Source organism: Xiphophorus maculatus, chromosome 23 (genome assembly GCF_002775205.1).
Source record: "Xiphophorus maculatus strain JP 163 A chromosome 23, X_maculatus-5.0-male, whole genome shotgun sequence".
NCBI classification, from domain to species: Eukaryota; Metazoa; Chordata; class Actinopteri; order Cyprinodontiformes; family Poeciliidae; genus Xiphophorus; species Xiphophorus maculatus.
Genome location: NC_036465.1, coordinates 95,050 through 109,276, shown reverse-complemented (window position 1 = coordinate 109,276; position 14,227 = coordinate 95,050). Strand labels below are relative to the sequence as shown.

Genomic DNA, 14,227 nt, shown 5'->3' with positions numbered 1-14,227 from the left:
TTCTGGTTCTGTGTTCCAGACGAACACACCTACCAGGAGTTACACTGAGCATGCTCAGTAGGTTTCTAAATGAGCGGTGCTGTCAGAACCAGAACCATCAGAACATCTGAGGGCAACCAGAACTTTAATCATCACCACGGACATTCTGGCCCGCCCTGAATGACTCGTCTCCTGCACGACGAGAGGTGAGCGTGGTGCGGGACCCCCTGCCGGGTTCCCGAGGAGCAGAACCGCCTCTCTATCTGGGTTGGGATCTCAGATTAGCATTGCAAAAGCAGTCGGCCATTGTCAGCGTCCGCGGCGGCTGGAAGACGATAAACGGTGTTTAACAGACAGCCGAACAAGCCGGGCTCCTTCAGCGCCCGACGCCATGACATTTACTTATCGCTCGCCGCCGCCCTCATCTGACCTTTCTGCTGCTTTGAATGACATCTGGATATTCGGAGGAATAATCGCAGGCGGTAAACGCTTCGATGGCGAGCGAGATACGGCGCACAATGAGTCTGAAGGGCGAGAGGAGAGAGAGGCGTTGGGGGAGCTCTGGGGAGGCCCGGAGCACCGGTCCGGTTCCAGCTAGAGAACCAGAACCTCCCTATCGCCAAGAGAACCAGAGAGAAGAACCTTCTCTTCATGACATCACTGCAGTCAGAACCTGGTCCTGGTTCCAGTTAGAGAGCGTCAGGCTTCTCCTATAGATGGTGGACCAGAACCAAGTGGACCAGAACTGGGCTGCAGATAAACCTGGAGCCACGAAGGGGGAGGCAGACAGGTGAGGAAGGTTATTCGTCACCATGGAGACTCACCGGTGTAGACGAAGCGTCCCGGCGCTCCTTTGCAGAACTGTTTGGACTTATAGGACAGCGTGACCTCCACGACCCCGGGGATGTGCCGGGGCGGAGTCTGGACCCGGATGGCGTGGGGCGTGATGAGCTGCATGGAGAACCGAGGAGAACCAGGTCATCATCATCATCATCATCATCATCATCATCATCATCATCATCATCATCATCATCATCATCATCCCAAACCGGTTCTGGAGTCAGAACCAACCCAACCATGTAGAACCTTGCAGAACTCTTCTTCTGCCCCTAAAACTTTCTGGGGTTCTGCAGAAAGGCTAGTTTGGTATATAGATTATGATGCACTTTTAGGATAGGCAATTATGCACTGTAAAAACACAATCGCTGCAGGGTTGGGATTAGTTCTAGAACCTGTAGAACCAGCCTCCTTCCCCTCCAGGTCTGCTGAAATCAGAACCACCAACTGGGTCAGGTTGTTACACATGTCAGGAACCAGCTTGAGGATCCACATATCTACCCAGAACCATGAAAGGTTCTGCTCTGATGTGGTTCTGGTTCGGCCGGATCTGTTCCGCTCAATGGATTCTCATGTAGAATCGGGTTCTGGGTTCTCTGGCCCACACATCTGGGTCCAGTAACTGGATCATCAGCAGAACTCTGGAGAACTGGACTGAACCTTGATGGTTCTGGTGAGTTGGACCAGCGACAAGTCTAGATGTTGCTGGACCAGTTCTGCAGAATGAAAGAAGCAGCAGGTTCCCTCCAATCTGAGTCAGCGCCGCTGATCAAAGCGTGTGATGATGATGATGATGATGGCTCGAGCAGCGTTGGTCCAAATCACTGAACTGGTTCTAGTTCTGATCTAGAGTAAACTTCACATGATTTCACCAGCTGGGACTTAAAACCTGGAAAATGAAACAGGAAAACTTCCGGTTGGATGTTCCGGTTGGATGAACGTTTGCGACCCGCATTCCGCAGAAGGTAGACCCTAACCCTTGACCCTTTAATGGCTACTGCTCAGTTAAAAACTAAAACAAGTTAAAGAGTTTTCAGAGGAACCCAGTCACTGAGCAGAACCAGAACCAGTGGAAAAGATCCGGAGCAGAGTTACAGAAAGACCCGGCCGGACCAGAACCGGACATGGAAATGGCCCTGACCTCGCTCCAGACCAGCATGGTGCCGAAGACGACCTGCAGGCCGTCGAAGAAATTGTCTCCGATGAGGATGACGGTGGCGCCGCCGGTGGTCCAGCCCTCGCTCGGACTGATGGCCTTGATGCACGGCGTGGCTGCTTGGAGACACACACACACACACAACGACAGCGTCACTATGTGACCTCTGACCTCTCCATGCCAACATGGGCGCTGATCGGCGGGTGGTCCAGACAGAGTCTCTTTACGGCGCAGGTCCGATCTATGGCGGTGCGTTCAGAAAAACGTGTTTTAATTCAGTTTCCAGCTACGAGGAAGCTGAGAGGTCAGAGGTCAAAGATGAAGGCGGCCGAGCGACAAACGAACCAACATTTCCAAGTAAGTCGCCGCTCCGAGTTCATCAACAAATCTGGATGAAAGCCGGAAAACCTCAACGGGCGAAAGAAACGCTGCAGCTGCTGCAGCGGAGCGCAGCGCATTCAGGGGCCGCAGACAAAAGGACAAAAGGAGGGGGCAGGGGGGTAGAAACAGGCTGGGGGGGTAGAAACAGGCTGGGGGGGGCGGGGGGGGGGGGTAGAAACAGGCTGGGGGGGCGGGGGGGGGGTAGAAACAGGCTGGGGGGGGCAGGCGGTTTGCTGGCAGTTTATCTCTGAGCTCCAGCAGACGGAGCAGCAGCAGATGTTGGAGCTTTATCGCCTCTGAAAACATCCCAGCCTAGAGACAATGGGGCCCCAGGGCCCCCACTATGGGCGCCACGGGGCCCCTACGGACCGCTACAAGGCTGAGGGGACCCTACGGGGCTATGGGGTACTTACGGAATGAAACTGGACCACAGGGTCCCTACGCCACACTATGGGGCAGCGGGGCCCTACAGGATGGTACAGGACCCCTACGGGACACTGTGGGGCCGTTTGGACCCTACGGGACGCAGCCGGGTCGGATCTGCTGGTTCTGACGGACGGCTTACCTTCGGACGGGTCCAGACGCCGGGCGCGGCGGCCATGTTTGGAGTTGTTGTGGACGAACATGTTGTCGGAGACGGCCAGGACGTGTCCGTCCACGTTGACCGTCGTGGACACCACCACCTGGGGACAGGCAGGTTTAGGGGGCGGGCCTTAATGGACCCGACCAGAACACTTGGCGCCGGGCTCTCACCTGGAACCGCCGCATGTCCCGCGGGTTCCCAGCGTTTTTCAGGCAGTTCTGGTTGCACTTCAGGAAGAACTTCAGGAAGAACCTGGAGGGAAACAACACAAGGGTTGGATCAGTTCTGGTTTCATTAGATTAGAACCTCATCTGATGAACCGGGTCAGAACCGCCAAGCAGAGCAGCCGGTCTGAAACCAGCCAGTAATTATCCAAACTCTTTTTGCTGCTGAATTATTCGATAAATGAACTGAAATTCAGATATTTATAGTTTTTAATCTTCAGGTTCTCCATAAATGTTTTTCTATCTGTTCATCTTTCCAGAGTTTTTCTCATCATTCATGGAACTTCTTTAGGAATGTGGATGCTGACATTAGCGTTAGCTGCTACAGGTTAGCATTCAGATGCTAATCTAGGCTAGCATTGCGTTGCTGATAGGCTAACTGCTTTTAGCCTCCAAAGTCATGTTGATAAAAGAAAATGATGTTTGATAAAGTAAGAATCTGCAGAAAACACCAAAAACTAGTAATATGAATAAAAACCAAGACGTGCACGATTTCAGCTACATTCATATTCTCACCCACTTATCCCTCTGGGGTCATGAGGGTGCTGCCTATCTCCAGAGGTCAAAGGTCAAGAGGCGGGGTCCCTGGACCACAGTGGGAGGAAGCCACTGAACATGCTAACTCCATGCAGAACGACGCGGGTTGCTAGCTGATGTAGCTGTGCGTCAGATTACGGTCGTACCAGGAACACGTGAATACAAAGGTTCCAGCTCAGGACCACTGTAGGCTTAAAAAAGAAATGTATTTTGTTCAAACCCTTAAAATCTGTGTAGTTAATTGATCAAAAATGAACAGGTTTAAGCTCGATCAGAACTGGGTCAGAACCACCATGGCCGCCTGCAAAGAACTGGCAGTAATGTACAAATTTTAAATAACTTACACAATTTATTTAAAATAGTTTATTATCCATTACAGCGTGATTAAACAATCCACTAACAAACTGTATTAATAAACATTGGTCTCTGCAGTCGGTGAGAAATAATATTGATCATGTAATGAGGCAGAATACTGATGAAAACTGTTGCTTGATTGATAAACTAATATTGAAACTCACAGCTGTTAACTTGAAGGTTGTGTTTATGTGACAGGGCCACATAAACCGCTACGACGGGCCACAGTCGGCCCCCGGGCCTTGAGTTTGACTCAGTTTGATAAAACGCCATAGTTTAATAATAACAGAGTGAATTTATTGCTGATCAACAATCAGCAAACTATGATTTTATATTTGTTTTATTTTGACAGTCAGAATGTGATAGGAAGTGGCCACGCCCCTCTCTGCTGCTGATGGAGCCGCCGTGATGAAGATGGCCGCCTGATTTACGCCTAGCAGCAGAGGGGCATAGATATGAGGGGTGAGGGGTATCTGGATGGATGGCGGCCATAATGCCTCCGCCGTGTGATCTGTGCTCATCCGTCTCTTCCTGTTTAATCGCCACATTATGACCATAATAATCCAGTCTTACGACAGACATGTCACATTAACCAGGGAATAACCTCGGGAGGCTCCGCCCCCTGCAGCAAGGCATGCTGGGAAACCTGGAGGAGCAGGTTCTACACCCGGAGCAACAGAGCCGCAGGTCAGGAGGTCAGAGGTCAGGTTTGCCTGCGACGGAGGGCTAATGGATTCACCAGCGTCCTTCTCTGGTTATTGAACTGCTTTATGTACAGATGAACTGTTCGATTGAAGAACTGTTCGATTGAAGAACTGTTCTGAGGCTCAGATTCATTGAAACATGATGAAAAATACGATGTTCCTGCAGAATCTCAGGTAATATTTCATGATGACGTCATAAAGCAGAAACGACCTTCGGTCTGCTCCGGCCAAATGAAGCGCATTAGTCAGCTTTACTGGTTTAACCTCTAGTGTGAACTGGTTTCATTGGTTTGGCTTCAGCTGCTTGCCTCGTCGCTGCAGCGTTTGCTCCCTTCAAATGTTGTTTCTGATAATAACTGTAACTTTAGTAAACGAACTAAACTCTAGTCCAGACCGACTTACGGACCAAAGCCGTTTAAATCTCCACATCAGTGAATCTTGGCGCCGTTTCTCCTGATGTTACTTCAGGTTAACGTCATTATTTCAGGTCAGCACCGTGATTCTTCTCCAGGCCAGCAGGTGGCGGTAATGAACCTGATGTGCTGCAGGCCCGACATGCTGCTGTGAGGAACGCCAGAGCTGACGACAGCTGGACCTTTAGAGAGGATCCTGGGATGCGTTCAGGTTCAGTCGTTCATCTCAAAGCTCCTGATAATCTGATAAATCTCCCTTAATTGTCACCAATCTGACCTGGGGATCCGTGTCTCCTGACCTCTGACCCCAATGCAGATCACAGAGTTCCTGAAAATGCTGTGAACGCAGGTTTTCCTCCTGATTGTCTTGAATCTTGTGTGAAACTAGAACACCAGACCTGGTTGTGTTTCTGTGAACCAAGCCTCGCTGAGACAGTGTGTGTGTGTGTGTGTGTGTGTGTGTGTGTGTGTGTGTGTGTGTGTGTGTGTGTGTGTGTGTGTGTGTGTGTGTGTGTGTGTGTGTGTGTGTGTGTGCAGGGGTGTGTGTGTGTGTGTATCGACTGAAAGCTGATCTGCTGCTCTGGAGGCTCTAATGCCCTTTATGGCAGCGAACAGAATAACACGGTGCTCCATTCAGACGATGCCGAGTCCTTCAGAGAGCTGGCACGGATCGATACGGATTGGATTAAAACGCAGCTGGAGACAGAGGCTCACACACACACTGACACACACAGATTCACAGCGACCCGCTTCTGAACATCAGAACCGTGCAGCTGCTCGGGTTCAGTTGGAGCCAGAATCTCCTGGTGTGGTTCTGAATCGACCCGTTGAAGGAGAGTGGATCCTGGGCTCCTGCTTGGACAGATTGTGCAGCAACCCTGGCTGCATCAGCAGATCACCTAGATGGATCCTGGACCGGTCCGGAAGCGTGATCCGCTTCAGGTTTTACTGAATACACAGGACCAGAACCACCACTCAAGTCCACCTCTCTGCAGCAAACAGGAAGGGCGGGACGAACCTCTGTCAGTCTCAGACCTTATTTAGAAATGGGACCATTGCACTCCGGAAGTGAAGGGGGCGCTATTTCCTATATTATCCACGGTCTCCCGTTTTTATTTTCTTTAAAATCTGTGATATATCTTCACCTTTAGGAAGGATTTTCACTCTCAGCATTTATTTGAACTTTTCTCTTTTATTTACTTCAGTGCAGCTCACAGTTTTTAACAGATTCTGTAGCTTTCTGTGAACTTCTACATCTGCTCCTTAGTGGCATCTTTTCGGGCCTGATACTGCCTCTAGTGGCGTGGGGTGGTAACACAGCTAATATAATTACATTACTAAATCAGAATAGCACAAAATCTTTATTATTTATTAGATTATATTTTTCCATTATTTATAAAATAAAAAAATATAATGTTTTAGAATATCATTTATCTTTTACGGTTCCAGTAATGTTGAAATTAATAATAAATAATAAAGATTTTGTGCTAATCTGATTTAGTAATGTAATTATATTAGCTGTGTTACCACCCCACGCCACTAGAGGCAGTATCAGGCCCGAAAAGATGCCACTAAGGAGCAGATGTAGAAGTTCACAGAAAGCTACAGAATCTGTTAAAAACTGTGAGCTGCACTGAAGTAAATAAAAGAGAAAAGTTCAAATAAATGCTGAGAGTGAAAATCCTTCCTAAAGGTGAAGATATATCACAGATTTTAAAGAAAATAAAAACGGGAGACCGTGGATAATATAGGAAATAGCGCCCCCTTCACTTCCGGAGTGCAATGGTTCAGTTTCCAAATAAGGTCTGAGACTGACAGAGGTCCGTCCCGCCCTTCCTGTTTGCTGCAGCGAGGTCCTTCTCCTTTCACTGGCACCGAAACCTTTGGGCCATCCAAAACCCTGGACGTCCCAACGACTCCAACTGAACTGGAGTTTTCTTTTGCGTTGCTGCACTACCTGAGATCTTGTGTGAATTTGTAGCGTCAGTGATTCATTAGGACAGCTAATATTAACAAGTTAGCTTCAAGCAATTACTAGCTAATGCTATCAGCAGGTTAGCTACTGGAACGTTAGCTTCCAGCTGCTGTTAGCCCTCCATCTGAAGCCTGTCGTCTCCTCAGTGGTTCCCCAGCCTTCAGCTCAGGCTCCTTTCCTCCCAGTTTGTGGAGCGTGTTGGGGTTGCACTCCCCCAGTTTGGAACAAAGACTTCGGTTCAAATCCCAACAGCTCCTCCAGTGCAGCAGGAGGCGCTCTAGGCTGCAGCTTCTGTCTCTGAAGCTGACTGCAGTCTGCAGAGTGGAAAACAAGAATCTGAAGAAGTTCTGTGTTTATAACTGTAAATATGATCAGATTCAGTTCTGCGTGGCTGTTGGTGTGTTTCAGATCTGCTCATCGAAGCTTTAATAATCAAGCAGCTTATATTAATATTATTTTTGTTGTAAAACCAGGAAGGACCAGAAGCTTAAAACTGAACCAGAACCAGAAGCCTCTGACCCCCATGATGTCACCCAACCACACCCAGTTCACTATGGGAAGCAATTACACGGAGCTCCGATTACACACACACACACCCACACCCACACCCACACACACACACACACACACACACACACACACACACACACACACTGCCAGCCTGTCTCTCCCTGGAGTCTCTCACTTATTATGTTAGCCCAGAAAGAGAAAGCAACAGAAAAGAAAATCAATATTTCAACAAGAGTATTTTTAAAGCTGAAGCGCCGCTGCCTCACACTGCGCCGCCCGGCAGGCGGCCCGCCGCCACACGTTTAGCAGCTGACCGCCCGGAGAGCCCCGACCGGCACTCCGCCGCCGCCGCCGCCGCAGACTCATCTTACGGCTGAGAAAACCCAGAAGGAGGCGCGGCAAGCGGGGAGGCCGCCGCGGTAACAAGCGGCTCGCCGCCCCGCCGTCACTTCTCATCTGCCGCTGCTAACGAGCGAAGCGTGGAGGATCGGGGCGCCAAGCGGCGCCGAGACAGAAGCAGGCAGAGAGCAGATAAAGCGGCCTGAAGGCGGCTGGCGGGGAGGAAGAGGAGAGGAGGAAGAGGCCGCGGCGCCTCATTAGGAGGAAAGTCTAATATTGACTCTCTGTGTTGTTGAAACGGCCTCTTCAAATAATTACTGAGTGGCTCTTCTGCTGCTAATTAGGATATGAAACAGCAGCAGCGTGTGATGATTCACAGCAGCAGCAGCCTGTGTGTGTCTGGCCTTATTACAGCACATCAGCCAGCCGTGTGTGTGTGTGTGTGTGTGTGTGTGTGTGTGTGTGTGTGTGTGTGAGGGCTTGGCTACACACCATCAATAATTCACGAGCCAAGATGGCAATTACAGGACCATGTACAATCAGACTAAATATTTGATGAGGCACTAAAACAGTCCGAGGAACAGATCAGCCTCATGAACAGCCGCCGGCCTCTATTGTCACAACAGGGGGTCCCAAAACCGGGACCGCGCGTCCTGAACCGGGACCGCGCGCCCTGAACAGTAGCTCTCCATTGTTTCAGCCAATCACATTACCCGCTCTTGCCCTGAATAATACTGGTTTTCGGCTGGTTCTCTGCTGGACCGGTTCTGGTTCCTGCTGGTCGGTGAGAAACAGGAAGTGAACAGAACTCCTGATGGATTCAACCAGAACCACAGAACCTGATTTCCCAGACAGGATGCAGAGTGATGACATCACCACCATCATCAGTCCAACATCTTTTCTGTAAACTGACCAGAGTCACTAAATGTTTTTTCCTCAGCCTGGACCCACCATGTCACGGTTCCTCGTTGTAAAAGACTAACCGGGTTTGGGTCGGTTCTGTCTCTTTAAGTCTTTATAATTAACTTCATTATTGCTTTTTGTTCCCCCAAGTTGTTCCCCATTAACCCCCGCATCGCCACCCAGACGAGCTCAGCCCCAGGGGATGATGGGAGTCGTAGTGAGATGAGCAGACTGAACAGGCCCAGAACGGCCCGGAACGGTCCGGAAGCGACCCGGAGGAACCTGGAAACACTCGGCTTCCTCGGAGCAAAGCTCAGCAACACGGCTACCCCGATAAATTAGCGATGACTTTAACAGGAACCTGAAATGTGTCCCATTAAATATGCAAATATAATTGGGGTCCTGAACCAGGACTCCAGCAGACCCCGGGACTCCTTCAAGGGAAAAGCAGCGTGGATCAGCGCCGGCCCGGTTTCACCGCCACACACTTGGTGTTTTCTGCTTCAACAGTCGCTGCTGTTCAGCTGAAAAGAGACGCTAAGTTGTCAGGAAAGATGCCAAGCGATCAGAACTTGGTTCGGTTCTGGAACCTTCTGGGACGCCGCCAAGTTTTCAGAGCCAAGTCAACAGCTGAAGCCAATCAATGCAGTGCCTAAAGGCCTCTTTGAGGTCAGAGGTCAATTATTACAACCAGTTAAATTCCCTCCCAACTTCAGATTTTCACTGCAAACCAAAATGTGCCTCATTTCATTTATTATTTTATAATTCCAGGTTTCTGTTTAAGCTCTAATATCAGTGCTGTCAGGAAAAATCCTCGTAAGAGCCGTGTTGCAGGTTTTTTCACGGCGAAGCGAAGGATTTCTTTCCTCTCTGAGGAACAGAAGATCCTTCAGCTTCTCGTCTGATGAAATCCGTCTAAAGCCCCGTAGATCAACTCCAAACCGCCTGAAGGTAAAAACCCAAAAACCGACTCATTTCTTTCCTGAAAAGTTTGACATCTGAGACCTGAGAGATTTGGCCTCATGTCCATCATGGCCAAACATCCTGCAGCTGAACGCAGCGCCGCCTGAACGCAGCACCGCCTGAACGCAGCAGAACCTAAAAGCGCCTGAACGCAGCACTCGAACGCAGCGCCGCTCTTCCGGCTGCGGAGCTTCTTCATGAAGAGTCTGACTACTGACGGCTCGGCGTCCGGCTTTATTGAACCAGAATTAGGGCAGAAGAAGAAGAGTTGCTGATTTGAATAAACGCCTGCGGCGCGGCCTCCGAGCATTTAGCTTCAATATCTCTTCATGCCACTTTAACCTTCCAGCTGCCGCCTGACGGAGGGAAGCAAAGCGCTGCTGAGCGGCGGCTAAACGCTTCCAGCCGCTTCAGACTCACTAATTAGCAGCAGGAAGCCGAGCTACTGATCGGACCGGACCGGACCGGTGTTGGGTTCTGCTCAGTTCACCCTGAACCACTTCCTGCAGGAAGCAAAGACTCTGTTTTCTGTATTTGTCGAATTATGAGTGAAAAAATAAAACATTTGGACTAAAATCCATAAAGTTTCGGTTTCCTGGGAAGGTGATCCATCATGAGCGGTTCTGGTACTAGTAGAACCAGAACCAGACCAGGAGGAACCGTTTATCAATCTGAACCATGAAGTGAATTTGATGAAAAACTGAACTTTAGAGTGAATAAGTGTAAAAGTTAAAAACATTCAGAACAGCCATTAAATCTTAAAGATGTATATAAAGCGCAGACAGAGCGGCTGATGAAGAGGAGGAATAATGATGCAAGCGTTACAAAGTAAATGTAATTTACTGGCTTTGAAGTTGACACTGAACGCATCGGAGGGAGAAGCCAAATTAAACCACAATTTAAAAGAAAAACAGCAAAAAAATCTGAGGGCTAAAAGGCAAAAACAGCCGCTCCGCTGCACCCGGTTCTGACCCAAAAGAGGAGTCCACATCCAGAACGTTGGTTCTGGAAGAGGTCCAGCAGGTCCACAGATGGTTCTGATGTCCAGAACTTCATGTCTAATAAGAAGAATAGGACGGGTTCCTCAGCAGAACAGGATGACCGGATCACCTCCGTTTATTTCAAACGGCTGGTCCGGTTCCGTTGGAGGTTCTGGTTCTGAGAGAGCTTAGAGGGGTCAAAGGCTTGGTGGTAAATCCCAAGGGGTTGAAGGGTCCAGACCCCCCAGTCCAGAATCCCCCTAGCCCCCAAAGAAAATATGAAGGAAACTTTTGAATTTAAACAATATCAACATAAAAAGACAATAGAAACAAAGAACAAAATAAATCTGCCTTTCATCTATTTTTTTACCCCCCATTATTAGAACAATGGTTCAGTCCAAAACAGCAACAGAAGCTGAATGGTACTCGCTAGCTGTTAGCTGCTAGCTAGCTGTTAGCTGTGGCTCTGCTAGCTGTAGCTCTGCTAGCTGTTAGCTGCTAGCTAGCTGTTAGCTGTAGCTCTGCTCGCTGTTAGCTGCTAGCTAGCTGTAGCTCTGCTTGCTGTTTGCTGTTGCTCTGCTAGCTCTTAGCTGCTAGCTAGCTCTTAGCTGCTAGCTAGCTCTTAGCTGTGGCTCTGCAGCACAAACAATAAACCCTCCAGTAAGTAAAAACTTACAGCAAGACATGAAACACATTTTATTTCCTTTCTCTGCTCAATAAGAAGAAACACATGAACAAAAATCAGACTGCAGTTTATTTCATTACCTTGACTGAATCTTGATTAACTTCCCCGTTAAGCCTTAAATCAAAACTAGCTAAACTGATGCATTGCTTTCATAGACTTAAACTTTTTTGTTAAATGTAGCAAATATCTAATCATATTTAGCTTTATTTAACTCTTATGTTAATAAGAAGAGTTTGAAATGGGAGGAGAGGCTGACAGCTCAGTGTGAAGGAGCTGAGAGCAGAGCAGATAGAAAAACAGACAGTTATGCCTTTATGTCTTACTATCTTCAACATTGAGCTTTAAAAAACACACAATAAAATCTGAATGTTTCTCCATAAAAACCCTGGAGCTTTGAACGTTAATTTAAAGTTATGATTCTTCCTAGATATTCACCTACCAGGACGGGAAAACCAGAAAAGGGTTAGAAATAAAGCAACTTAACAAGTTATGATTTCAACAATGCATAGCTTGTATTGAGAGCCACTGCAATAAATCAATATTTATGAGGAATTTTATTAAACAGTTACGTATTAAACCTTAAATGTTTGTAAAGGTGTAGCAGTTTAGATCAGTGACTGAACCAAACTCCGATCCAAACATTTATATTTTAATTTAATTAGTGAGGAAAACAAGCATTACCACTAACTAGTCATTTTTGTTCCTGCAGCTTGAAGGCATTAAAAACTTGAAACATTTTATGTTACAAACATTTCACTGCAACTTGGCCGACCCCCAAAATGGCTCCGAAGAAATTTCCATTTATTGTCCCCTGCAATAATGAGAGGGGATTTCCTCCCTTGGTCCAAGGTCACCCATCGTCCTCCAGAGGAGAACACCTCAGAGAACTGGCCAGACACCAGGTTAAAGGTCATGACCCTAAACCAAGATGGCTCCTTGGAACGGCTGAAAGCTTTGATCAGATTTAGAACAGAAAGAGCAGAGAAAAGAAACAGCCTAACACAAACTGGCTCCAGGTCAGAGGTCAGCTGGCCCCAGGTCAGAGGTCAGCTGGCCCCAGGTCAGAGGTCAGTTGGCCCCAGGTCAGAGGTCAGCTGGCCTGCTGCTGACTTCACAGCTGGGAACTTTAATTAGCTTTAACCAATCAATTCTCTCCAAAGGCATATTTCTGCTTTTCAAAATAAAAGCAGTGCTAATGTGCAGACCATAATAACCAGATCTGTCCAAACAGAACCAGAGTGTTAGAAACATCGTCCATCTCTCCTGACAGACGGCAATGAGGGAAAAAGCAGAGCCTGAATCAGTGACCCCTGACCTCCAGCAGGTCAGCTGATCAGGTTGACCCTCTGAGCGCCTCGTCAACACCTCTAATCAAATTAGCGAGCAGCCAAAAATGAACACTTTTCATTAATTAAACAGGATCTTTCTAATTGCAAATTCAAATGTATTCGCTCTGAACAGAAGGTGTTCAGTAATATTTCAGGGAATTTGCATATTAAATGGCGGCCGCCCCGCATTATGGATGCAAATGTATGCGAGTTGTCTTTATCTTTAACTTGGGGGCCAGACGCTGCCTGAGCAGGTGAAAACGGTCCTGAGCGTTTCATTTAGCCCCACAAACGCAGCACTTGTGGAGCGATGCTGGAAGTGTGGGACGGAACCAACTGATCCGAAAACTGCATCAGCCTGTGCCGGATAACGTTACATCTTACCTACAATCAGCTGGGACTTTAACACCTTGATTTTGATTAATTACATAAATATTCATTAAATAAAACCTGTACAAAGTTTTTTTGTTGTTTTTTTTGGCATACAGTAATTAAAGTGGAACCTTTGTATGCATTAGTTTCTGGTACGACTGTAAACCTGACGCGCAGCTAATCCACTAACAGCTGCGCTGGAGCGGCTTCTCGGTTCATTTCTGCTTCAAACCGATCGAATCCCGGAAAATACTGCAAAAAGGAGTTAGCCTGTTAGCAAAGCTGTGCTAGCATGAAGCAGCATCTGAATGCTAACATGTAGCAGCTAATGCTAATGTTAACCTCCACATTTCAAAGGAACTCAATGAATGATCAGAAAAACTCTGGAAAGATGAACAGATAGAACAACTTTAATTTGATGAAGAACCTGAAGATTAAAATCTAGAAATATGATAGAAATCTAGAAATATCTCTGATGTTCAGCTCATTTATTCAGTAATTTAGCAGAAAGATTAAATGTTCTGGTTTGTTCCCGACCGGATCGTGTTTCTGCTGCTGTGAAGGTCAAAGGTCAGCAGCATCGGTACACAGCTGCATGGAACGACGTTTCCCAGGAGAACCGGCGAACATCCACTTCCTGCTCCGTAAATAGAGAACTCCATCGTCATCATCACCTTCATCATGTAAATACAAGCCAACACATTTCAGAGCAGCAGCAGGTTCTGGTTCCTCCAATGGGAAAAGCAAACCCGATCACCATAGTTCTACGCTGTGTTACCACGGCGATGCGCAGACTATCATGGGATGTGTCAACAAAATAAAAGTGCAGGCAGGAAGGAGAGACAGAATCAAACCCACAACATGAAGGTCAACTTAAATACGTGGTTTGGTGAGAGCTGAATCCGGCTAGCGGTTCAGGAGGCCAGGACCTCCTGAACCGGGTCAGAACCCCAGCAGCTCGGCTCAGGTAGGAAAACGTGGCAGAGGTGTTTAGGAGTCGGCTC

The 14,227-nt window shown here is 47.9% G+C and overlaps 1 protein-coding gene across 3 annotated transcripts in view; it reads right to left on the bottom strand.

The window, feature by feature from the left end:
- LOC102217216 (transcription factor COE3-like) overlaps window positions 1-14,227 on the bottom strand; it is a 92,732-nt gene that overhangs the window by 23,555 nt on the left and 54,950 nt on the right. For 2 of the 3 annotated variants that reach the window (XM_023329009.1, XM_023329011.1), the window contains exons 7-10: window positions 3,107-3,188; window positions 2,919-3,036; window positions 1,958-2,091; window positions 804-930 (exon numbers count right to left, since the gene is read on the bottom strand). In XM_023329009.1, coding sequence (XP_023184777.1) covers window positions 804-930; window positions 1,958-2,091; window positions 2,919-3,036; window positions 3,107-3,188 — 461 coding nt within the window. The remainder of the gene's footprint in view (window positions 1-803; window positions 931-1,957; window positions 2,092-2,918; window positions 3,037-3,106; window positions 3,189-14,227) is intronic. The other variant, XM_023329010.1, reaches the window with a different exon arrangement.